Source organism: Corvus moneduloides, chromosome 2 (genome assembly GCF_009650955.1).
Source record: "Corvus moneduloides isolate bCorMon1 chromosome 2, bCorMon1.pri, whole genome shotgun sequence".
Classification (NCBI taxonomy): Eukaryota; Metazoa; Chordata; class Aves; order Passeriformes; family Corvidae; genus Corvus; species Corvus moneduloides.
In genome coordinates, this window is record NC_045477.1 from 49,551,444 (window position 1) to 49,576,697 (window position 25,254).

The window sequence follows — 25,254 nt, forward strand, 5'->3', positions numbered from 1 at the left end:
GCCACTTAATCGTAAAGGATTAATCACTTGCCCCACCATTAGCTGGTATGAAATAGTTAACACTGCAGAAATCTGAAAAAAAATCCACTCCAGATTCGTCTGTTCTCACTGCAGACTTTTTATGAAGGTTCATTAGAGGAAAATTAGAGCAGCACCTTCTAGAGAGGTATCTGAACATGTGGGAACCCATCAGGACCAGAAAAGCTTTTTTTTGTAGATTCAGGACTAGTTCTTCTGACAGAATTCTACTTCAAATGTCTCTACAAACTTTCCTCTGATTAAGATAAGCTGTCTGCTATGCCATCTTACTGATTTTGCAATAGAAGTCCTTATCTTTTATGGTGCTAGAACCATCATTTCCATTTCAGTAATAATATAAGCAAGCAGTAGTCTGTTAATAAAACTTAACCCTTGATGAAACCACTCAAGTGGTACCAACACAGAAGTACTCCTCTACACCTCAAACATAGTTTTGAAGTTTGGTATTCCTTAGCTCTAGGAAAAGGGAAGGGAATAGCAACAGCAGGAATATTTTGATTAACTGTACACCACTGTCTAATGGATCAGCAGAAGTGAAGAACAGGCAGCTCAAAGCAGCCAGTAACAGTGATCTGCATTTTGATAACCCAGTTATCAAATGGGTTATATACAGTCAATGCAGAAAATTGGGCACTACTGTGGGAAGCTGCACACAACTGTAGTGGAGCTCCTGCCCCTGGCTGTGAGAAGACCCACAGAAGGGTGATGATAAAAACACCAACCAATCCTTGCCTTGGACAGGATTAGCTAGCCCTAGAAAGCACCAGTCCTCTCATCTGTACTCCCTCTTCAGTACCTCCAGAGGCACAAATTTCTCTTCTCTCCTTTAGGTTTTGTTGTTCCAGACAAAATACTGCTGTGTAGCCACAAAAAAACCTTACTAAAAAAACCAAACCAAAACACTTTTGCATTTAGTGACGCTGATCTTTAAGCATCTAGTGCCCCATGCTTATACATGGGATCTGTGCTTCCATGCATCAGCAGAGTTAACACCCCTGAGAATATGCTCCCAAGAAAAATTCTTCCCACAGCATTTCAGGTGCCTAATATTTCCTAGTGTAATTTGATGTTTAACACAGAGCCTCCTCCCCTGCACCAAGTACATAAAAAAATCTTCTCCAATAGACTAGAGATTTACTTGAGAGGAAATCTTAGTTTTTAAAATCTTTACCAAGGTCTAACCAGAGCCACTCAAATGGGCCAAAACACCTCATTATTTCAGTTTAGTCTATAACAAAAAGCAGAGCCTGGCCCAAGTATTCAACCAGGTTTTAACACCTTACTCAACTGTGGATTATCATTTCTAAGCTATAGGGTTCTGTGTTACAATCACTGTCCTATGCCCTAACATTTGTGAAGTTTCCAGGTTCTTTCAGGTGTCTACAACCCTTGGGCCAAAGAAAAGAAAGAGGCATAACTCACTAAGGGGCTGAGTTACATCCATCTCACTGCACAACTGTTTCTGTGCAAAGTATGAGAGTTTTAAGCATGTTTGTGACTCTCCTGTGCAGGAACACAAAGCAATGGCCTGCCAAACTGTGAGGAGGGCAACACTTAGAGCAGAAGCACTGAAAACAGTTAAACTCAAGAGGTCAGCAGATACCGGTAAAATGAACTTTATTTCAAAGCTCATTAAAAAGCTTCACAATAACACTAACAGAATTAGCATTTCCTTCATTTTATGTACCCCACATGAAAAATGTATTGTTTAGCAAGAGATGAAACGTAAGCGTTTCTGCATGCTACTAACACATTTCACCATCTCATTACCTGATAAGTACTTTGGACTGCAACAATCAAAAACCTTAGGACAGAGGATTTCTTCTGGAAAGTCCTTATGAAGGGGACAGACACTGGCTTTTTCTGACATACCCAATTAGATGTCCAGACAAAAGAAAACTACCTTGGCATCTACAAATGCCTACGAGTGTTTCGATTACAACCTTTTGAAGGAGCAGTACATTTCAAAGCAAGGGCTTCTTTTCATCTTTAGTGATGCAAATGGTTAAATACTGCACAGAAGCTTAGTATGAACTCACAATTCCACAGGAATCTGAAAGTTACCAAGGCAATTTTCCTTTTAGGATAGTCATGACCAACACTATTACTATTCTTCCTCCCACAACATAACATATCCCAGACAAGTCTTAAGAAAAAAAATATAAATAGCTTCCAAAACAATGCGTTCCCACCCCTATCACATATGACAGCCAAAACATCTTCTGTCATGGGATGAAATAATTTGCTGCAAGTGCAGTGGCTTAGTCCAGGTCCATGTTAATGGTGTTTTGATCACTTGGATGACATTCGCCATTTTGTTGAGGCATTTCAGAATTCTTGTCATCTTCTCCCATGTCTTCAGTTTTATAATCACTCTGTTCACTTAATGGGTTTTCCTCCTTAGGAGAGTCAACTTTTGGTTTTGGTTGTGTCACAACAGGCTCACAGACATTGTTTAACTCCTAAAAGAAATGGAAAAGATGTGGGCAAAATATACATTAAGCAGTCACCAGCTTCCCTAGCACAAAAAGCCCCGTGTCCAAAAGACTGCTTGAAATTGGCTTCTGCATTTGCTCCCCTGACTCCAAACTGGCAAGTACTTACTGTACCCTGAAATAAATTAATTGGTATACTTTCTGATGTTCTGGGGGCAAAGTTCAACTAAGTATTTTGGATTTCACACTGGTTTTTTCAATACTATTTTGTCTCTCAGTAAAACACTGAAAAACAGCCTGAGTTTTTAAGGGACTAAAGAAAAAATAATGAGCTCCACAGAACTAGTGGAGCTAGTATAGTATACCAGTATATAGTATAGTATACTAGTATAGTATACTCTAGTATACTAGAGCTCCTCTGCTTTCTGCTGAATCTCCTTCTCTCCATACTGTCTACCTTTCAAGAACACTAGAGCAGCAAGATGAAACTGGGGGAGACAAAGGACATAGCTACCAGTCTACTTTTAGCACCAACTTCAAAGGTAGTTTCTTATGATACTTACCTGTAGCTTTGCCTTAATTTCACTTGAATGCACAGCTGGATCCTGATCTAAGCTCTTCTTAGCTTGTGCACTCACAGCATTATTCATCCACTCTACCACTTCACTAACACACTTCTCTACTTTCATCATTTCCATCTCATCAATATGGATGTATTTCTCATCCTGTCCAAACACAAGCATTTTGTATTAGTTAATAATGTCAAGTGTTAATAATGTCATCAAGTCATGCCAGCAAGACTATCTGAATTATTTATAACTTGTAAATCTTTTCCAATGGTCAAACTAAATAGAAGTTAGCCACAAGGGAGATCCATTACAGCAAGAGACAACAGGAAATACAGATGTCAATATAAAGCTTCCTTTGCTAAAATAAACAAGAAATCTGGTTCACAGAAGGCATAGAAGCTTCACAAAAAGGTCATGCATTAAAATTTAATATTCTTAACAAGGCTGATAAAAAATATTCCCTCCCATTCTGGAGGGGCTACCCAGGCCCAATGTAGATTGAACAGTGAGATTCTGATGTACAGAGAAAGGATCAGAGTTTTCAACTTTAGCATTCCCTACAATGCTACAGTTACACAATTAACTGATATCAGGAGAAGAACCTGCCCAGCAACACAACTGATGAATCCATATTTAGAATACTTAAATACAACCAAGTTTTAAATATACTATTTTCAATGATGCTAGTCATTTTAAGTACAACACTACTAATGACTTCACTTAATAGTTTTGTAATCTGTAGCTGTGAGGACATAATTGTTTCTGACTCAAGTCTCAGACTGGATTAGTTTGAGTGTTGTGAGCTGTCCTATTAAAATTCTTTAAGTTGAAACCCAAGGAACAAATTTTCAGACAGGAATGCTTCTCAAAAAAGTAATCTACAAATACCAATTAAAAAAACCAAACAAAACCACCAAAACACACACACCAAAAAAAAAAACACCACAGAAAAAACAAGCCCCAAACACACACATATAATAAAATTGTGTTTTTACTTTATCTACAAGTAGGTTTTACACTAATGCTTCTCACCATACAATAATTCTTGTCCCTGAAAGAACTGGAAGAGGAGCACATTTCTAAAAAACAGTCAGATCAGTTCTAAAAAGGTCAAGAATCAGACCACAAGCCTAAACTCTTTATAAGAATGTCCTCTTTAGCCTGAAAACATCCAAAATTATCAAGCAACTGAAGATACGACACACTGTGTGAGATTTTTTGAGTTCTGGGAAACATTTGTGGTGTTAAATTTGTGACCTACATAGCAGTAGATTGCAGCTCATCTGAAAGTGAATTTGAAGCCCCTCCAGCCAATGAGCTCATTGAAACACTGTGGTTAAAAAAAAGGGCACTTACTTTATTCCTGAATTCCCCAGCTATTGTAGCATAGTACTGGAGCCTGTGTCCCAATTCTTGTAACAGCCTTGGTCGTTCCTCTGCTTCTTGATAGCGCATTTCAATTGGAGTACCTAATTTCTAGAAAAAGCAATTTCTATATGGTTATGTGATTCATTAATGTTGTTTAGCACAGTAGTTTGGAAATTTTGCTTTTTGGGCATATTGACAGACCTACCTTTAAATCCTCTAATTTTTCTACATACACCTGCTTTGCTTCATCCTCACCCTCTTCATACAGCCAGCCTTCTGTCTCTGCTAGAAGGGCAGAGAATCCCTGCAGATCCTGTGTGTCAATATAATTCAACACATCGAACATCAAAATACACACCAATCGACTAGGTTTGTCTTGAAGTAACAGGACAGTGGTAAATACACATATCATAATCATTAGCCTCCTATATAAAAATTTAATTTCTACTGCAGCTTTTGCCTAATTAAGTTACTTAAACCATGCCTGCTTCTGGACTGAGAAACACACATCTACAGCATAGGTAGCATTTATAGCCTTTTGTCCTCAATTAGGCCAATGCTTGGGGTGCAGCTCTAATTCATGGTTTTGATTATGCATAAAGCAACACAGCTTGCCCTTCCAGTCACCAGCTTTAACTGGAAACAAAACTTTACTCCATTTGTGACAGAACTTCTTTTCAGGGATATGTATCTGAAAAGTCTAAACCTAGTTCTGGGTTAGGGGCTGCCATCCTTCAAATGAAGTTCTGATTTTGCAGCTATGTCCAGGGTGGCTTTGAGAACACTTGACCAAGGTATACAACACAGATATTTGGTATCAGTATTTTCACAGAAGTTCCTGAAACCATAACCTACCTTTTCACAAACAAACTTTTCATATGGTCCAGACAACTTATCCCTGAACTCATATACGTATTCCTCCACTGCATTCTTTGCATCATTTCTTTCTTTCTCCAGTTTATCTTGCATAATCATCTTTCCCTGTATACCACAGAAAACACTTTAATTAAGAAATACTGATGGTTCAAACAGCATTCTGCAAAGCACAGCTCCTGTAAAATCTCCCAGAGGCCTTGGTTCACCTAACTGCTGAAATTCTCATTATTATACAGTAGGCTCATCTGAAGAAACAGGTTGCACTTCTCTGGATTGCAACAGCTTAAACAAATCTGTGATGTCATTCCACAGATCAGTGCTCTGATACTAATTGCTATAAAGGACACATCAATCTTTCTGATAAGCATTTGTCAATCACGTGTTAGAAGGCAGACAGTATATTAGCTCACTGTTAATTAAGCCCACACTCCAGTGTGACAGTACAAGAACAGAGGTTGCCTTGAAAAGCACGTAAATAGTTAATAACTGCACAAAAGAAAGTCTAAACCACACTAACTCACCTCTGTTTCAATATACATATTGAGGAGATCTTTTCCTAACTGCCAAACCAAGTTAGCTTCGATGGGTAGTTCCACATTCTTCACTTTTATCTTGGGTTTTTTAGCTTCTGGGGGCTGATCACCTTTCTTCTCATTTGTCTGAGTTAGAAAGAAGAAAAATAAGATAATTTTCCTGACTTCTTTCTGATGAAGTATCACTGTGATGAAAGATACATTCAGAGAAAGAACACACAAAGGTTGTTCCATGTTCTTTTAGAATCTTCAAGATATACTCATGAGGCACTTTCCTTTTGGGGATTCCACCTCCTATCCTAGTCTCTGAGCTACAGCAAGGACATTTCACAGATATATGGTGTGTTTGCAGATTTTCCAGAAGTGTCCATCTAATGTAGCAGTTCACTAATGATGCTGACAGTGATTAAGATTTTAACCCGAAGTATTTTTCATCTCATACAGATGAAAGAACCAAACCACTAGCAATAACATGCAGGCAAATGTTTCACATCGATTATTTCCTCTTAGGTTTATGAATTCCTGATCCAAACTTCCCTCAGCAGGCCTAATAAGCTTGGCCTCTAACTGCTGTTCACATTGAAATGTCAGCAACCCAAATAAACTAGGTGTACAGCCCTGCAAGAAGTGAGGGAAGTGGTAGAGAACAACTTCTTGCAGGAATCCTTTTGCCAACTCTCTACAAAAGCCATCACAAGATTTAGACATTATTTTTCACAATAGTAAAGATGTGAAAATGAAAAAGGTTCCAACACCAAGTTCCTTACTTCTCCTGAAATATGTTACCATTTTAAAAGCCACCATTATATAGCATAACATTTTCAACAGAGTTAAAGGGTCACTCACTTTCTTGACATCTGGGATTTTGTTTTCTTCAGAGGGAGGTTCTGATGAAGGGGGAGACTGTGACGTTTGCTGACCATCAGTTTGTACCTGGGACTGTGTTCCAGCCTCACTGTTCTCTTGCTGGATATTTTTCTGAAATGAAAGCCCAGGCACAAAGGATGTAGAAGGCATGTGCACTTGCATTTAGGTATAGGGCACTTCACTTCTGACGCACATACAGTACAAAGTGCCCTACAAAGCATTCTGTGCACACGCAGAAACACATACGCTTCAGCTATGGAGATACAGACTGGGAGCAAGTTCAGAAGGACTTCATGAAAATGTTACCAGTGCCAGGCTTGCTGCACAATACTTGTGTGCATGTGTGCACATTACCACTTCCTCTTACAAAAAGGGGCTTTTAATTTATTGAGTCATAACTTTTCAGCCTTTTCCCCCTCAAAAAACTATTAAAACATCAAGTAGACTATAACAATGTGCGTTATTCCCCAGTGTTCCCCTCTCCTTCGATGCTGTAGAAAACAATTCAGCTTTCTCTTTCACAAAAAGTTTCAAAAAACTTTACTAATACAAAGGATTACATACAAATCCTTCCAACACAAAGCACATGGATGACTAACAATCCAAATCAAGTTTTCCTGTTTGGAACAGTTGGATAACTATGGCAGCTGTAAGCAATCCCACCCTCAAACAACCCACCTGCTGCTATTTGGCACTTTGCACAGTAACTGATTTTGAAATCCACACACTTTCAAGATAGCACAAATCGTCTCCTGTTCTTGGTAAAGACATTTCCTGGCAGCTACACACATATTAAAATTAATCTCCTTTTGCTTCCTTAGGTGAAGGTATTTTTCTTCCACAGCACGTAACAGCAGAACATACTTTCATCAGTAAGAACATTCACACACAAGAAAAGTCAACTTACATCACTTAAGTTTTCAATAGGCCTCTGGTCCTGAGATTCCACTTCAGTCTCAACACTGACATCTTCACACTCTTCACTTTTAACTGGTTCTACCATAGATGCAGTGGACACACTGAAAATGCCATGAGTATTGACACGGACTTTCACTTTGACTTTAGACTTCTCTCCATCTTTCTGGGCTGCCACATTCTGGATAACATACCTACCTAAAACCAAAAGAATCAAAACTCACACAGTGGAATTAAGTAGGTAATATTACAGAGCCAGGAAAACATCTCCCTTTTTCATAGACAAATTGTTTTCTAAATATTTGATGAAGCTTCTGTGCTAATCTCATGGTCCCCCAAATTAAATCAGTACTACCAGAAAAAAAACCCCAACAAAACCAAAGTACACTGCTTTTCAGCCAACTTCATCTTATGAATCAAATAGTAGGTTCTCCTGACACCACTAATACAGAGTAAATACAAAATTGGTGCTATCTGTGTTACTAGTGGGCTGAAAGGCTTAGCCTAACGCCAATGTTAAGTGGCGCCTTTCTAATAAAAGTTACTGCTCAACAGAAACAATATTTCTAGAGGCTTTCCTTACAGCTTCTAACATCCATGCAAGTCTGCCATTACCTTTTATTCTAGGGCAGAATCTAATTGTTCTGTAACTACTGTAATACTTGAAACAAGCATTGTGAAACTAATAGACAGACAATTAGTTCAACAGTAAATGAAGAATCAGATGTCCTTGACATTAACAGCAGACTTTTTTCCTTATGCACAGATTACCGTAAGAGTGACCTGGAGACTACAATGCTCACTTAGCTGCAAAGTACAAGTTCCCCTATTTCACAGGCCAAATATACACATTTGCACGCACCATTCCCTCAGCAGCAGATCTAAACCACAAGTGTACAAGCTTTTAGCTGCCTATTTTATAGGCTAAGGAACGTAATCCTTTGTCTTGTAAGTACAATAATACTGGAGTTATGTGACCTGCTCTCCCTTTTGCCAGTCTCATCAGAACTATTAATTCACCCATTAGTCATACCAATAATTCTGTTCTGAGCAAAGAATTAATTGGCAACTGAGTTGAAACAAGTCTGATTTTCAGTTTGTTCTTACCAGTTTTCAGAACTGTTAAGTTTTAACTGTTAACAGCTTCTTGTTTGTTAAAGACATATAAATTGAACACTCACAAACCCCACCATCAGTCTTTATGGTAAGAGCTAACCACAAAAGGAAGTCTGATGTTTCTGTAACTACAAAATACTGTCATTGAATCATAGAATGGCCTGGGATGGAAGCACCCTTAAAGACTGAGTTCCAAATCCCCTGCTGTGGGCAGGAACACCTTTCATTAGACCAGGTTGCTCAGGGCCTCATCCAACTTAGCCTTGAATACCTCCAAGGATGGGGCACCCACAACTTCTTTGCAAAATCTGTTCCAGTGCCTCACCACCCCCACAGTAAAGAATTTGTTCCTAACATCTAATCTAAATCTATTCTCTTGCAGTTTTTAAAGCTATTTCCCCTTGTACTATCACTACTTGCACTTGTAGTAAGTCCCTAGTTTTTCAAAATACATGGAATGCAAACATACAACACTTAATTGCATGTCCAGAACTCAAGAACAATTATTTAACTGGACTGTCTTTACCATTACCATCTTTTTCTAACTAACCATGTTGTAAGCTCTTTGTAAGTATCGACAATGTCAAGTGCTGCCATTTGTCAAAAACTATAAAAGAGTTGCTTAGAAATGTTACATAGACAAATCAATACTCTAGTCTTGTAGCTGCCACTATATATATATACTATATCCATGATTAAAAGTTATTCAGCATTATGTCAATCCCAGAAGGTACAGGTAAGAACAATAACTAGTTATTCAAGACATGCTTTTTTTTTTTAATATGAGGAGATATGTTTCAATTATTCCTAGCTTGCTTTAGTGATAAGCAGAAAAGAAGATAAAAAAAGTTACAAAGTTATCTTTAAGTTACCACATTTTAGTTGTGGGCAATCGTTTGTTTCTCCTCATTTAACCAAAGCAACTTTATAAGCAAGAAAAATAAAAAATACCAGTTCAGCTACCTCTGGAATGGGAAAATCCTGAGCCCTTCAGACACAAAAATCTGAATATATACATCATAACTATACTGCACCACAATACAGTTACTGTTTGTTCTCAAATCATTCTATTGGAGACACCACCATTTCCAGGACAATTACTTACCAATTTTTGACTCAGGATATGGGACTCCATTAGGATCAGAATAAAAAGCTTCTAGCTCAAATGGGCCTTTCCTATAGAATGTAAGTACCTTAGAGAAAGGTGCCGCATGATTTCTGCTGAAGACCTCATGAACTCTGTAATTAAGGGGAAAATATCACTTTTAGCAGTGTGTTTGAGCTGGAAGGTTTTGATACAGGGTTGGAACTCTTCAGAGAAACATCATGTTTTGACACATTTACCCTTCTGAACAATTCCAATAAAGATACTTCACTACTGTACGGCAAAAGGAAAAGGATTTACTGTTCTCTAGTGTAATGAGAAATTGTCCTTGTGTATTTTGAATCATAATTTGCACCCTTCCTCAGTCTCAAAGGGATAATTATAGCCCTGTTAATTCCTTGCTCATTTATGTTCCATGGCTCAGTTGAGAACCCTGACACCAGATTATTATTTATTCCTCGACACGACAGAAAGACAACCAGCTTTACTTCGTGTTCTAAGGCTTGTCCGCTATTATGCCAGGCCTGATTCTAATTTCCAACTAAGTTTTGTCTTCTAACTGTGGAAGATCTCATCCAATAACCTAGATGTGAGAAAGTGAGAACTTTACCCAGAATGTGAACCCACAAGCTGCTTTCACGAGAGAGAACAACTAGGCCCTGCACCTCCATGGAAAACAGACAAGAAGAAAAAAGGCTGCACTACAAAGAACATGAAAAAAAGGTATGAACAGGTCCCTCTAGAACTATGATTTTTCCAAAAGTTGAACTTGGAGCTCCTTACATCTTAGACAGCAATTGCATTTCCCACAGGCATGGCACAATTAGTAACAGATGTCAGTCGTAAGACACTGAAACTACAAGAAATTACCCGTACAAATGTTAAATTTTTGCTAGGTGTTAAATTCTTGCTTCTGACAGATAAATAGCACCCATATAAGCCCACAATATTTACACAATACATAACATTAATACTAAACCAAGAATCTCAAGACAGGTATTGGGAATACCTTGAACAAAAAAAAGAAAAGCCAAAAAGCAAAGTGGAATCGGGACCCAGCAATCGATCTAGTTAATTTTATATTCCTAATTCTGACAAACAGATAAAGGCAATGCAGGACAAGATAATGGTTGGTAGCTCATTTACTTACTTTTTAAAAATCTTTGTATTTATACATATGAGGAATTACAGTTAAAATTTCAACATGTCTTTACAATCTCCCCTGTCAACCACCTCTGGTACATGGCCTATGAGTTTTCTACATCAGAATGCCAAGATCCTGATTTAAATGCAAGCAAGAACATTGCCCTTGAATTATGAAGGTCAAAAGCTTCATAGAACCGTAGTCTGAGCTACCTACCCTTCAGTGTCCTCTGCTTCTGTGTTCCACAGCAAAGATATTGGAAAAGGTGTAGCATCTGTCACAGAGAATTCTCTCACTTTAAAAGCTGGAGAAAGAATGGCACACTAAAAAGAAAAAAACAAAACAACAAAAAACCAACAACAAAAAAACTTGCATTAAAGTTGGTTCATTCTTCTACTCCACTAGCCAAGACAACAAAAAATCCTTGAACAAGAAAACTGTGTTGACTTTATTAAGCAGAACTATTTCAATGCTTAATTTCAATGTAGTATCATAAGAGAACAGAAATCTCATACACAAGTGTTTATGTGCTGTGTTAGCAGGCCTTTTGTAGCTTGTGAACAAAAGTAACTCTCTAAGCAAATACCAGGACTGTAAAGAATGGAAATACGGCACTGCTTAGTCCTAAAAGAAGTGGTGTTTATCTAAAGGGTCCTGCTTCTTTCCCTGAACACAACTGATTGCTGGCGATGGGAAGCTGTTAGTGAGATAAAGAAACAAGTCAAAGAAAAGGGTGAAATAAGGCATGAAGTTAAAGGAGAAAAAGAAGAACACAGAATGAGAGGTTTGCTTGTAAAATACAGTTCACTAGTTGGAAACAGTAAAAATGGGAGGGAGACAGAATAAAGCCTGTTTCATATTGATGGCAAGTTGGATACCAGAAAATTAAAACTTGCAGGAGTTTGGGCTCTCCATAGATACTCCTCATACCTTGTTGAGTAAAAATATCTTTCAGCTTGACAACAACTTAAATTTTTGGCATTAAAGAACCCTAGATCATGTTCTTCTGAAGAAGAGAGTGGACTGCTTACAGAATACACCCAGCATCATCGATAAAGTACTGCAACAGAGAAGACTGCTCTGAACTTTTTTAAACATCACAGTCCCATAAAAAGACCTAGTGAACATGTATGTTCCCTTGGGTACTTTAAAATGCACCACTTCTACAATTTTTCATAACTGCTTGACTAATTCTTCATGGAAGTGCTACCACAAAATACATCTTAATTTCATCAAGTGTTGCTAGTACTATACCTGCAGAGCACAGCCCCTAGCTATGGCTTCATCTGCATTCAGTGTTGTACTGACATCCTTGCCAAAGAATTTAGCAATCCTCTCTTTGACAGCAGGAATACGGGTTGCTCCTCCCACAATCTCTACAGCATTTACGTCTTCCACTTTCAGTTGTGTTTGTTCCATTAATGAAAGCAGAGGCATCTCTATCCTTTGCAGCAGGTCAGCACACAATTCTTCAAATTGTGACCTAAGAAAAAAATGGAATTAACTAAAGAATGCCTGTCCCACCAGAATCGTGCCTGGTATTTGTTTCCAAACCAATGCTGACCAGGTTTGTTAACTACACTGCAAAGAGACTTAAAGCTAAACTCCTGTGAGTAGGGCAAAGAGACAACCTTAGACAAGGCAGTACACAAACAGCTGCTTACAGATTTTCCTAGGCCACTATCAACGTAGTTAAATAAGATAAAGGTTTTGTTTGGGCAGCTGCTATATATTTGCCTCTCAGCAGAGGTTACAGATAAGAAATCAGAAAGCACTGACACTTCCTTTATAATGAAAAGCTGTTGCCTAAATACTGGAAGAAAAAGAACCCGTCACTCTTAGCAGTGTGCAAGAGACAGAGACTTCATTTACACTTGGACCATAATCATGTCATCTCCCACAAGCACTGTTTCTGCCCCCCCATTTCCCTACCAATATCCACAGTACAGTAAAAACAGAAAAAAAGAAACAAAGCTTCAATTGTTGCTGTCTCAAGAGCAGTATGGGATTTAGGTTACCTAAAATATGCAGAAGGCCTAAATATGCAGCCAGCCCTCTGGTTTGCATGCATCAATCCATGGTTTTAAGAATGTATCATTCTACAAAAAGAATCCAAGCTTCTTATGCATGCTTTATTGCACTGAAACATTACTCAAGTAGCTGAACATTACAATTCACAGCCTTAGCTATTCTAGCATTACAAAAATGCCACAGCTATTCAGCACTTACACTTAACTTTAGCACATTAAGTTTCTTTCATACACAGAAAAACTTGTTTCAAAATATGTTTAAAAAATATGGCCATCAAAGCAAATGCCTGTCTTGAACAGAACTCACCTGTTCATTTTTCCAGATACATCAGTATCATTCATGAAACACTCAATATTTAGGGGAATGTCTGTGCTATTTGAACTCATTAGTTTCTTCAGTTTCTCACACTCCTGATACAGACGAAGAAGAGCCCGAACTTTGGTTTTCGGATCTAGTTTGTATTTTGATTTTATTTCTGCACAAAAGTAATCTACCAGCTTCCCATCAAAGTTTCTCCCACCGAGGAAAGGGTCAAATGCTGTGCCAAGTACCTGGTTTGAAAGAACAATTATTAAGTCTTACACTCAAAATCAAAGGCAATAGCAGTCTTCCAATATCAGCAAGCCCTTGCCTCAATAAAACGTTGGGGACACGTCAGTCTATCTTCCAACGCACAACCACACCAACCAAAAATTGCTCTTCACTTTTAAGGAGGAAATAAGACTAAGTAACTAAGTGACAATCCTAAATATTCAAAATTTTGATCCATACACACATTCATTTAGATTAAACAAACTGAATTACAGCACTTGTATTATATATATCTTACATTTGTGTATTGCAAGAAATGTACAGCCTGTTTGAAACAATTCTAATGAAGTGAAAGACACTGGTGAAAACCTTCAACTTTTGACTTATTGCCACTTTCCATACATTATTTCAGAATTTAAAAAACAAGGCAGATTGGCAGGCTACTGGATTCTAATCGCTTATAAACCCTTTTATTCCCATTTAATCTTACTACCTTCAGTTTACTCTTGTTGAATGCACAGGCTGACACTTGAAATGCAGAATGCCCCATATCAACAAATACAACTATCCGTGGCTTCTCTTCAGGAGCTGGAAGGTCTTGTTTATAAATTCCATAATTCAGAGCCACTGCAAAAGAAGTGTCAGGTATTATCTGCACAGTCTATGGTTTCCAATGGCATACCATTACATCCCTGTGAACATTAAGCTATAAGATCAAAAGCATCAAGACAAATCCAGACATACACCTACGCAAGGTATATTACCTTCATGGAAGCTTTATTCCATTAATATAAGCTATAAGATCTCAGAAGCAGAACATACTCCCTTAGTCATGTATATGCTCCCTAAGCATTTGTTCGGGGTTTTTTTGGGTTGTTTGGGTTTTTTTGTTTTTTTGGTTTTTTGCCTTGCAAAGTAATCAAAGGCATAGAACATCTTAACAACAAAACCCAAATCCAATTTTGTATTTCCAATGAGTATCTCCCAGGCAGGAAGGTTCTGTCTGAGAGTTGTAGAAATGGTGAGCAGAGCCATGTGTGTGTTTAAAACCCTGACTATACTGAAAAAGCCTTGGAAGCTATGAGGTGTTGATGTTTAATCAAGGAACTTCCTTTAAGGGTGCCTAAATCCTGCAGCTGTACATCTGGGCAGTACACTAAATGAACAAGTAGTCCAGGCACATGCAGTGACTCCTAAGTAAGTTCTCAGGGAGATAATTATCACTGGAGCTTGATCTTATCTACCCCTTCATACAGAAGACATTAAATCAAGAAAAGAGCAGAAAGTTTTTCAAATATTCATGTCTCATGTTTGCCTTTTCAAGTCAGCCCTTTTTCTTAGTGTAATTAAATGCACCCTCTACCCCACCTGTCATTTGCAGGAACTGCTATTTTATCCTACTTACCTGCTGTCATGTCATTCATTAATCTAAGGCAATTTAGGCCAACAATCTGAGCTGCATCTAGAAGGGACCTCCTTTCAGCATCTGTGAAAAATGATGGAACCTGAAGAAAGTAGGTGAGAATACAAAGTTATTTCCAGAAAACGAGACATTATACTATTTTAAAGTATTAATTTAAAAATTGTATCTATTCCTCCTCTTTGAAGAAGATGCTTACTGCAAGCCTCTAAAATGCAGCTACCATACTGAATTGACACTTAAAATATTTATTCAGTCAGAGATAGAATTAAATGTGCATCAGCTAGTTTACATGAGCACACACTAGCAAGAAAGAAACAAATGAGTTATTTGTATACAAATGCTAATAACATTAAGTGCTGGCCCAAAATGTGAAACTGGGTATTATGAAGACAGTGACATGGAATACCCTAATCAGAACTAGCAGGTGTACTCCTGTCCAAGAAAGTAAAGAGGGAACTAAAAATGTACAGCAATACTACAGTTATGAGAGATGCAAAGAAATAAGGGATAACAAATGAAGAGAATCTATTTTGGCAGAAATTACTTTGGGCAAAAAGTGCTAAGAAATTCTGAAGGAATACGCTGTGGAAAATTTTCTGCACATGTCTAGCACTGATGTTGGACAGTGCCTTCTGACGTCCCCAGGGACACATGAAGAACTAGCTTTCCAGGTATCAACTGGAGAATCAACATTTCTAATAATAACAAGAGCTAAATATGCCTAGATGCAACATGAGACAGACTTGTTCAGAGTCATTGAGAACAGAGAGGCAGGTGTTATTTTATACTCAGGGCTTTGCAATGGAATGACTGCTCTTGATCTGAGGTCATTTTCTGTACAGTCATAACACTGAAAAAAGCAAAACAAAGTTGCTGAAAGAATGAACATAAACAGGACAAACTAAAATTTTCAGCTGCCAGACAGCAAATTTTGATAAACAAAGGAAATTGTTTATCAAAGTTGTTACCAAATTGTTTAAAATTCAAGAAAAAACACAAACATACGTATTTACTTTAATGAATAATTAGTACAAAGTTAGTCAGGGTCTGGAATATGGAAGTAGCCCTGGGATTTCTGTAAGACAAAAGCTCTAAAGCTAGTTAGGATTAATCCCTTTGTAAGTGCTTAGCAGAGTTCCTTTCCACCCTGCATGAATAGAAACAAAATGCCCTCGATAGCTGAAGTTAAAAGACAATGCTCCTGTGCACTACAGTTACTTACAGAAATAACACAGTCTGTTACTGGTTTTTTCAGGTTACTCTCTGCAGTCTCCTTTAATTTAGTCAACAGCATAGCTGAAATCTGTTCCACACTGAAGATGTGCTCCTCATCCATGTACATGACCTGGATAGAATAGGTGAAATAATTCCATCAGTTCAATTGGAGGAAAAATTACATACATTTAATGTTTTTTGATACACTGCTGGCTAATCTCTATGAATTATGACATGCTTCATTATTTCATTATAGAACTTCACTTTACAATTTAATTTCCCAATTGAGTGTTTATAGAAGCAATAATTCCATTCTCACGGTCTTAAAACAGCAAGAACTGTATCAACCCCATAGATTAAGGAAATGGCTAGGAAAGGGCCAAAAGTGACACAAGTTTAAAATGTGGCACACCATTAAGTAAAAATAGCCATCAATTTTCAAACTGCTGCCAAATGCAAAAAATGTCCAGACCTACTTGCTGTCTATTTTCCCTTGGCATTTTTATCCTTCTGGTCAAATATGTGAGGAGTCTCTGAAAGGAAGAACTGTTCAACAACAGTTCATCTGTGCACATAAAACAACCAAGAGCAAGATAAAGCTCAGCAAAAAGTTTATTTATTGCTCTCTTACCAAAAATTGTTCTTGAATCACCATTTTTAATGTGCAATAGAATACATGACAATGATGAAGTGAAATAACATGTTACAACTGATACTTGAAAGTAGCGCTTGTCTTTTATTCACTCAGTACAATTTGGGGGAAAATTAAGCATTTTGGTTTTAATAGAAAAGTTGTTCCCTGAACCTCCCAGTCTTACTGAATGTTACTGAATCAATTATTAAAGCTTTTGAACCACAGTTAACTAGAAATAAATACTAATTCATTCTCCAAGCAGTCTAAGAAAAATAGGAAAAATACCACATAGTAGTGAACTCCCAACACTAGACTCCTACACACACTGATTAAAGGAAACCAAAAATTTCTGTCTGAATTTATCTGTTAACCTCACAAGTCACAAACAGCAAAAGAAAAATAACCTCTTCTTTTGTAAAGCTTGACTACCTTTCCAGTCAATAGTCTTTCTAATGTAGCTAATTCTGTGATTTATTCACTACTTAGGACTGATCTACAGTGAAGTTTTGAGGGACCAGTTCAAGCTAAGGTCTTCATTAGTGAAGCTACCCTGTTATGCCAGCAAGACTTCATTATCAGAACTGTATATATTTCTGTAAATGGACAATGTTATTAACTGTACCTATTCTAGGAAAAGCTGACATTGTAGCAGTGAAGTCCTTGATGTAAGCAACAGCCAAACCTGCAGTGTGGTAGGAGCTGGTTTTGAACACCTCTTCACAAGTAACTTACTTCAGGCAGGCCACTAAAGACACACTTGCCCGTCATTTATGGCAATTATCCTAAAGAAGAGTTCTGACTATTTTCTAAAGCATTTGTAACCACCTGCTGCAATGCATTCCACACAAAAGTGACAGAAAGTCATACTTTGAAGTAAAACCATATGACCTTGTAATTATCTTAGCAGTTTTTCTGCTGGTGTGTTTGAGCTGGATATGCAATTTACCAACAGGGAAACTTTTTATTATTCGTAAATGAACCTTAATTTGATAGTTAACATCCACTATTTAAAGATGAAGCTGTCTATTCATAGACAAGCTCTTCTTTAACAGAAAGATTAAAACGACCCACCTTTAGGGTAGTTGAAAGAAACCCATATTTTCATGACTAGGTCCTGAAATGCAAGACTTCAGATTTAGCTATACAACCCAGAAAAATACACTGCAGATTTACCTTTACTCCAACTCCACCATTCTTCATGGGAACTAAATCATAGCTCAACTTTTCTTTTTCCTTCTGAACAAAAGGATCATTAAATGCACGGCCATGGAACCTCTTGAAGTTAGATACAGTGTTGTGGGCATGAGTAATTTGCTGTAAAGAAATACAGGATAGTTAGAAAACCACTCTTAATCAGCCCGCAATGTTCAGTGCTGTTCTGTATGTCCCCAAGCACAGGTCAAATTTTCAGACAACTGCTAACTCCCTTGTCACAGCTCTTTCTTTTAACACTGGTAATTACTGCCTGGTACTTTTTATCAGCTCATTAATAAGTTAGACCATTACTTATTAAGGATTATAAAAGTATCTCTGAAACCTTGACAGAACTGGGTGAACAATAACATGACCAAGAGAGCCTACTACTTTAGTCAACTAATTTAGAATCATAGAATCATTTAAGTTGGAAAACACCTTTCAGATAGAGTCCAGCTATTTACCTAACACAGCCAAGTCCACCAATGTTCCCAAAAGCCACATCCACACACCTTTTAAATATCCCCCAGGACAGTGACTCCACCACTTCTCTGGGCAGCCTGTTCAAATGTTTACAAATCTTTTGGTGAAAAATTTTTTTCCTAATAGCCAATCTAAACCTCCCCTGGTAAAACTTGTGCTCCTTTCAGGTATTGTAGATAGTGATAAGGGCACACTTGAGCTTCCACTTCTCCAGGCTAAAAAATCCTAGCTCCTTCAGCTGCTCTTCATAGGGCAGGCAGTCCAGATCCTTCCCCCTCTCCACTGCCCTTCAATGGACACACTTCAGCACCCCAATGTCCTTGTAGTGAGGGGCCCAAAACTGAACACAGGATTGGAGGTGTGGCCTCACCAGCGCTGAGTACAAGGGGACAATCCCTGCCCTGGTCCTGCTGGCCGCACTATTGCTGATACAGGCCAGGATGCCACTGGCCTTCTTGGCCACCTGGGCACACTGTGGATCGTGTTCAGCCACTGTCAAACAGCACTCCCAGGTCTTTTTCCACCAGGAAGCTTCCCAGCCACTCTGCCCCCAGCTTGTACGTGAGGTTGTTGTGACTCAAGGGCAGGACCCAGAACTTGTTGAACCTCATACAATGGGCCTCAACCCTTCAATCCAACCTGTCCAGATCCTTCTGTAGAGCCATCCTACCCTCCAGCAGATCAGCACTCCTGCTCAGCCTGGCATCACCTCCAAACTGACTGAAGGCGCACTCGATCCCCTTTTCCAGGTCATTGATTAAAATATCACATAGGGCTGGCCCCCAGTACTGAGCCTTGGGGAACACCACTGGTAATGGGCTGCCACCTGGATTTAACTACATTCACCATCACTCTCTGGGCCTGGCTATCCAGCCAGTCTTTAACCAGTTAGGAGTACACCCCAGTTGTGCCAGCCATCCCACCACATCTCCACAATGGCAACTGTGTCAGTTTTACTGCTGCGCAGTGGTATCCAGCTTCTCCTCTTTATTGCCCATGTTGCAGGCACTGATGTACATGCACTTCGGTTGGGCTATTCATCCTGCCACTTTCTTGCGGGGAGAAGCCCCAGTTTCTACGTGACCATTCTCAGGAGCCCCCATGGTTAACATCAATAATAACCTTTGTGTCACTGCTGCCACATGGATCTCCATCCCATCTCCACTAAGGCAGCAGAGAGAAGGACCTCACTAGAACACTCTCTCAAATACTGCTGTTGTACCCCCCAGGCTTATCTCTAGCAAACTTGGTTGTATCCCTTTCCCCCTCCAAATCTAGTTTAAAGCTCTCAGTGACCCCTGCTAGCTCCTGTGCAAAGATCCTTTTCCCCCCACTGAGACAGGTGTACCCTGCCTGTTGCTAGCAGTCCTGCTGTCATGTAAACTGACCCATGATCAAAGTCCCCAAATTCTGCCAGTGGCACCAGGCTCAGAGGCAGGTATTGCTCTGCTGGCTCTTTCTGTTTCCTCCCTCATTTCCTGCAACTGGAAGGATAGAGAACACATGACAGTATTATTTGTGCTCCTGATCCGTTAAGCAGTCATTCCAAGGCCCTGAAATCTCTCCTGATTGCCCTTGGACTACCTGGTGCAACCTCATCACTGCCAACCTGAGAAACCAATAATGGATAATTATCTGAGAGCCATACCAGGGTAGGAACTTAGACCTCCGAGAGGCAGCAGACTTCCCCAAGAAGTGGTTCCAGCCAGCATATTGAGCCTTCTGCTCCCTTCCAAAGGGAGTCTCCTATGGCAGTGACCTGTCTTTTTTTCTTCATGGAAGCAGTTTTGACATAGGCCAACTTAATCTTGGTGACAGCCCCATGCAAGATGAACCACCATCCTCACTATTACTCAGTTCTACTTGCAGAGCCTTGTACCCCTTATGCCAGGACACTTGGGGAAGTGGGGTAGTCACAGAGGAGATGTGCCTGCTGTGTTGGCCAGGAATTTGTCACCATTGCTCCCTATCCCTCCAAGTCACTGTGTTCCAGCAGGTGGAGAGAGGAGGAAGGAATCCTCTATCATGTGTCCTGCCTGCCTCCCAGGTGCATCCCAGGGAAGGCAGGGTGTAATCCCACTGTATCATCTCTCTCTCTCACACTCCGTGATAGTTCTCAACCTGCTCACCTCCCCCCAGAGCTCTGTCACTAAGTGGAAGAGCTCCTCTACTCAGGCACACTCCCACAGCTGTGTTCACAGCTGCCACCCCGCACTGGCAGCGTGTTCCCGGCAGAGCTGTCTGGGCAGCTGTGCCAGCCGTGCCGACTGCGGAGCTGAGCGGGGCCGTGGCTTTCTGCCAGGTGGACACCACTGCTCCCTGGTCGGGCTGGCACTGCCGCAGCACCCTTCCTGCAAACTGCTGTGCCACACCCTGGTCACCAGCGCTCCCTAAGGGCTTATTTTATATGTGGGGGAAACCAGTGTTGTTGCTCCTCACCCCACCCAGCCATGAGCTACTGCCACTGCAGTAGCAGCTCTTGTCTCCCCGTGACATTCCTGCAGTTTAGGAAACCCCCCCGTGCACTGCACTGGAGCACTCTGCCGCTGATTGTGCTGGCAGCCAGAGCCACTCACCTTACAACTGAGTGACAGAACTTAGACCAAATTGAAATGATTAAAGATTGCAACTACATGTGAAGCTGGTTTCTCTGTAAACTGGCCCTCCAACCCAAGCCACACTACCTCCACTTTAAACATCATTACATTACGCGCAAACAAATGCTCTCCTAGTTACTAAGGGTCAAGCTTAAGTGTCCCCATACATTTCAAGACTTACTTTTTCCTCCCTGAGCTACTTTGAAACCACTTCATTTCCTTGTTCACATTCATCTAGCAGCAACTCAAATTCTTGCACTAGACCAAAGAAGAATACAGTGCACAGACAACTTGGAACTTTTTTTGATAACAACATCACCTTGAAGTGTATGCTAAACTACACTGCAAGCTCCCCAGTGCAAACCAGTGACGTAGAGAAGCCTTCATTATCAGAAATGCAAAGCACAACAGAAACCAGACAACTAGAGCAGCCTAAGAGACAATGCAAGTATCTCAGAGTAGAATTAATCCTATTTTATTAGAGAGAAATTATAAAAGTGTGTTATTATCTACAGGATAGATTTAGGCAGGCACCAACAGACTGCATGATAGCAACTCAAATGCTGAGCATATCAAGAAAGATTTCTAACATTCACTACCCTCAAAGAAAAGCATCAATTCCTTGTTGCATATAAAATTTTCCACCACAAAATGGAAGAATTTGAGCTACATCTTGTATTAGAAAACTACTCAACTAGGACAGCTCTCCTGCAGAAAAGCTCTCCAACAAAAAAGGAGGCCATACTCCCACTAACAAACAGTAACTTTCAGACAGCTGTGTCTGTGGAAAGATGTCACACTTGGACTCCCTAGTGAGAATCATCCTTGGTTTATTCTAATCACCAAAAAGTGCTCAGCAATTAATAGTACGAGCACAAGTTAGCACAGGCCAAAAATCATGCCAGGAACTATTTCAGTACTTTAATGTGATCGAGTAGTTAGGTTCCTGTGTCCAAGATTGTTTCCCAGCATGGTTTCATTTATTTGTATAGCCACAACTTCAGAGTACTTGAATGTTACGTATTTCACAGCTGTACAGCTGAAGAATGTAGCAGCAGGAATTATTACCATGTAGTGGGCAGAGAAGCGCAAACACTCGAAGCTTTTATAGCCTAATTTAGCATTAACCTCAAAGCCTTTTCTAAGAGAACAATCTTAAGATATTTTTAGAGTAATTGTATGCCATTAGGTCTGTAGCATGTTTTAATATCTTCCTGCTTAGTCACAATTAAGAAAGCTGAGAATTATGGTCTGTTAACTAACATACTGTTCTCATCTCCAGTGCCAGCACACTTACCTAAAGGTAACAGAAATTCTCAGTAAATTTGCTCCAGCAGCAATTTCTCAAATGTTAAAGAGAGCACCTTTGAGTAATTTGAGCTCTCTCACACAATCCCATTGCAGAAGTCACCAGTCAAAACCTTTTTCTTATCATTTTGTGTGACTTTGTCTGTTTGTTTGCTTTTTTTTAATGAAAAGGATCATTGTACTCTTTGATTTAAGTAGCTACTACAACCTAGGACACCAAAAAAGTAACTCTCAGTTGTCCATGTCAGGAAACTTCCACATTTACAAAAGAAACACAGTTCACATCTCAGGTCATCAGCCAAACTGGACCACTTACAACTAGAGAAATAAATGATCTGTCATCTTTTATCATTTTAAGTATCACATTCTCTTCTCCTGGCAAAAATACTTAGCTTCAACTGCTAGGAGAGCCAGGCATGAGAGACTCAATATAGTCACATCATACAGGTCAGTTTGAAAGTAACTAAAGTCACAGGTGTTCATCACTGCAAATGCACATTTGTAAATGCAATCTAAGAATCCACTTTCAGCTTACTTCATGCTTTCCAGCATTTACTGGAACAATCTAACAATACTGAAACATGCTGGAGAGTACATAGGATTCAGATCATTTGCCATTTTGAGCAACAACTCATTTTTGCACACTAATGAATCATACTAGTTTCTGACTTGCAACAATGTCAGCAGTCAACTCGGCAATGCTAAGACAAAATTTAAGGAAAAAACACAAACATGTATTTACTTCATTACTGCAAATGTTAATCTGTAACTGAATGTGCATGTGCTTGTGAACATGTAAACTATTCATACTGCCTCGGCTATTCAAAATTAAGAGGAGAGCTATTACAGTGGAATAAAGTCTCCTTTAGTGCTCTCTCCATGGAAACCCTCTGCAGTCCTTTTACTACATGAGAGAGATGCACAGGCCAGTGGAGGCTGCATGCTTGATCTCTCGGCAGCAGTTATGTAACAATGTACAATACCTAAGGATTTATTTAACCATTACATTTCGATATTCTGAGACTTGTTGGAATTAAGTTCTCCTTCTAAACTGAAAATACTACTTTAACAAAGAAAACATTCAATCTTTCAGAGCACCTCAATCAAAAAAAAAAAAAAATCCAAAATAAGGACTTGCACCTTCAAAACCAGAGGTATTTAATTTACAGCAAATCCAAAGGTAGTAAGGTACCCTAAATAGCTTTAACAACCTGAGCCAAACCTCTCCCCTTACATCTAATTTTAAAAAACGATATACAGCATTTGAAATGTTTTCCTTCAAGTACAAGGAAAATCCTATATAAAATCATTAGGAAAAGAAACCTAATGACCTTAACTTGTCAGAAAAGGGACACATTCAACTGGAAAATATTACATTTATGAAAGAGAGAGCAGTAGCATTCTAGCAAAAACATCCTACATTTCTCTGAAGAAAGCATGGCAGCATAGTGCAGCATTTCTAAAATAAAAGGCTCAACAAGAAACTGAAGCTGTTCAGCTTCAACTACACCTAGCCAACTCTCTTTACACCCACTGGTACTTCAACAGTTTGCAGCAGGAAATGACCTACCTGGTTTTTAGCTGCAACACCAATAGCTCTGTTTTTGGATCCAAATGAAACCACCGACCTGGAAAGAACAACAGGCTAATTAACCCGGTCCTGACAACGAAAGCGACTAAGAACTGTCACGGATTCATTTCCTACTACTGCAAATAAAACACCAAAGTCTTTCCGTCAAAGTGTCATTCTTTCAGTTTGCAGTAAAAAAACTACAGGAAGACTTTTATCCATCTTAAAGCCTTGGCTCAAATCCAGGACTTTTCACAATGGCTTATCCAAACGGTAAAACAGAATGATCGCAATTCAGAGCTCAAGCCAGACTACACCCTACCCGTCTGTGCCTGGCTACTTCTAACTTGTTAACTAACTCCTGCTTTGAGCCAGAGGCTTTCTCCACCTGACCTCTGACTAAAGGAGAGCTGCCCTGGAGCAGTTGGCAGAGTCCATCCCACCACAGCGTGAGTCGGAGAGTGTTCTCCCCGTGTCCCACTTAACCGGGACTGCCCCCACGGGGATTCGCGCGGCCGCCACCGGCGCTCCCCGCCCGCCGCACCGCGACCCGAGCAGACTCCGCACAGCCCTCCATCTCCGGGCACTCCCGCGGAACACGCTCCGGCTCCGGGCCGGGGGGAGCAGGGACAGAGAACGGCTCGGGACCGGGACGCTGGGGAACAGAGAGGGTCGGGACCGGGAAGCAAGGGGCTGGGGGGTGGTACACAGGGGAACAGAGCGGGTCGGGACCTGGGGGGGGGCAGGATGGCCAGGGGGTATAGGGGGACACAGCGGGTCGGGGCGGGAAGGGGGAGCACGCGGGCACGCAGCGGATCGGGGGGCACACAGGGGGCTGCCCCCGGCCCCGCCACCCTGTACCTGCCCCCCGGCACACCTCGGGGACCCGTACGGAGGCGGCGAGTGCCGGGAAATGCGCTGGCTCCACAGAGCGGGAACCCCCCACACCCCACCGCGAAACTTCCAGCACCTTCCTCCACGGCGGGCGCTCCGCCGGGCATGGACCGGCCCTCGCCCGCGCCCCGCGCCCCTCACTCACGGCGTGCACCGGTCGCTGAACTCGTTGGCGACGGTCTCGATGCCGCCGGCCCGCGCCACAGCGATGTAGCAGCTCTGGAAGCCCAAATCAAAGCCCACCACGGCCATGGCCCCGGCGCCAGAGGGAGGCCCCCGCTCTGCCCGGCTCGCTCCCGGTGCTGCTGCGGCCGCCGGTCCCCGTAGCGTGCGCGGGCGGGCGGACGGGGAGGGGACCCAGCGGCGCCGCCGCCGCTTTAAATATGACAATGAGGCGAAGTTTCCAG

At 40.5% G+C, this 25,254-nt stretch overlaps 1 protein-coding gene across 2 annotated transcripts; it reads right to left on the bottom strand.

Moving 5' to 3' along the window:
• Positions 1-1,639: 1,639 nt before the first annotated feature.
• Positions 1,640-25,254, bottom strand: HSPH1 (heat shock protein family H (Hsp110) member 1). Of its 2 annotated transcripts, XM_032099535.1 has the most exons (18): positions 24,993-25,254; positions 23,954-24,011; positions 17,975-18,115; positions 16,175-16,297; positions 14,935-15,034; positions 14,023-14,156; positions 13,305-13,549; positions 12,222-12,450; positions 11,184-11,290; positions 9,824-9,957; positions 7,595-7,800; positions 6,667-6,798; positions 5,809-5,946; positions 5,267-5,392; positions 4,617-4,724; positions 4,400-4,519; positions 3,038-3,199; positions 1,726-2,501 (listed from the first exon to the last, which is right to left on the bottom strand). In XM_032099535.1, the coding sequence occupies exons 1-18, from the start codon at positions 25,097-25,099 to the stop codon at positions 2,301-2,303; spliced, it is 2,571 nt and encodes an 856-aa protein (XP_031955426.1). In that variant the 5' UTR covers positions 25,100-25,254; the 3' UTR covers positions 1,726-2,300. The 2 variants fall into 2 exon arrangements, with proteins under 2 accessions (XP_031955428.1, XP_031955426.1); XM_032099537.1 differs by lacking the exon at positions 6,667-6,798 and having other exon boundaries at positions 1,640-2,501; positions 24,993-25,099.

Bases quoted from the DNA above. Each gene is read 5' to 3' on its own strand.
- HSPH1 (XM_032099535.1), bottom strand. From the start codon at position 25,099: ATGGCCGTGGTGGGCTTTGATTTGGGCTTCCAGAGCTGCTACATCGCT. The intron at 18,116-23,953 runs GTAGGTCATTTC...ATTTCTTTACAG, and splicing joins GTGTTGCAGCTAAAAACCAG to CAAATTACTCATGCCCACAA. The intron at 4,520-4,616 runs GTAGGTCTGTCA...TGCTTTTTCTAG, and splicing joins AAAAATTAGAGGATTTAAAG to AAATTAGGTACTCCAATTGA.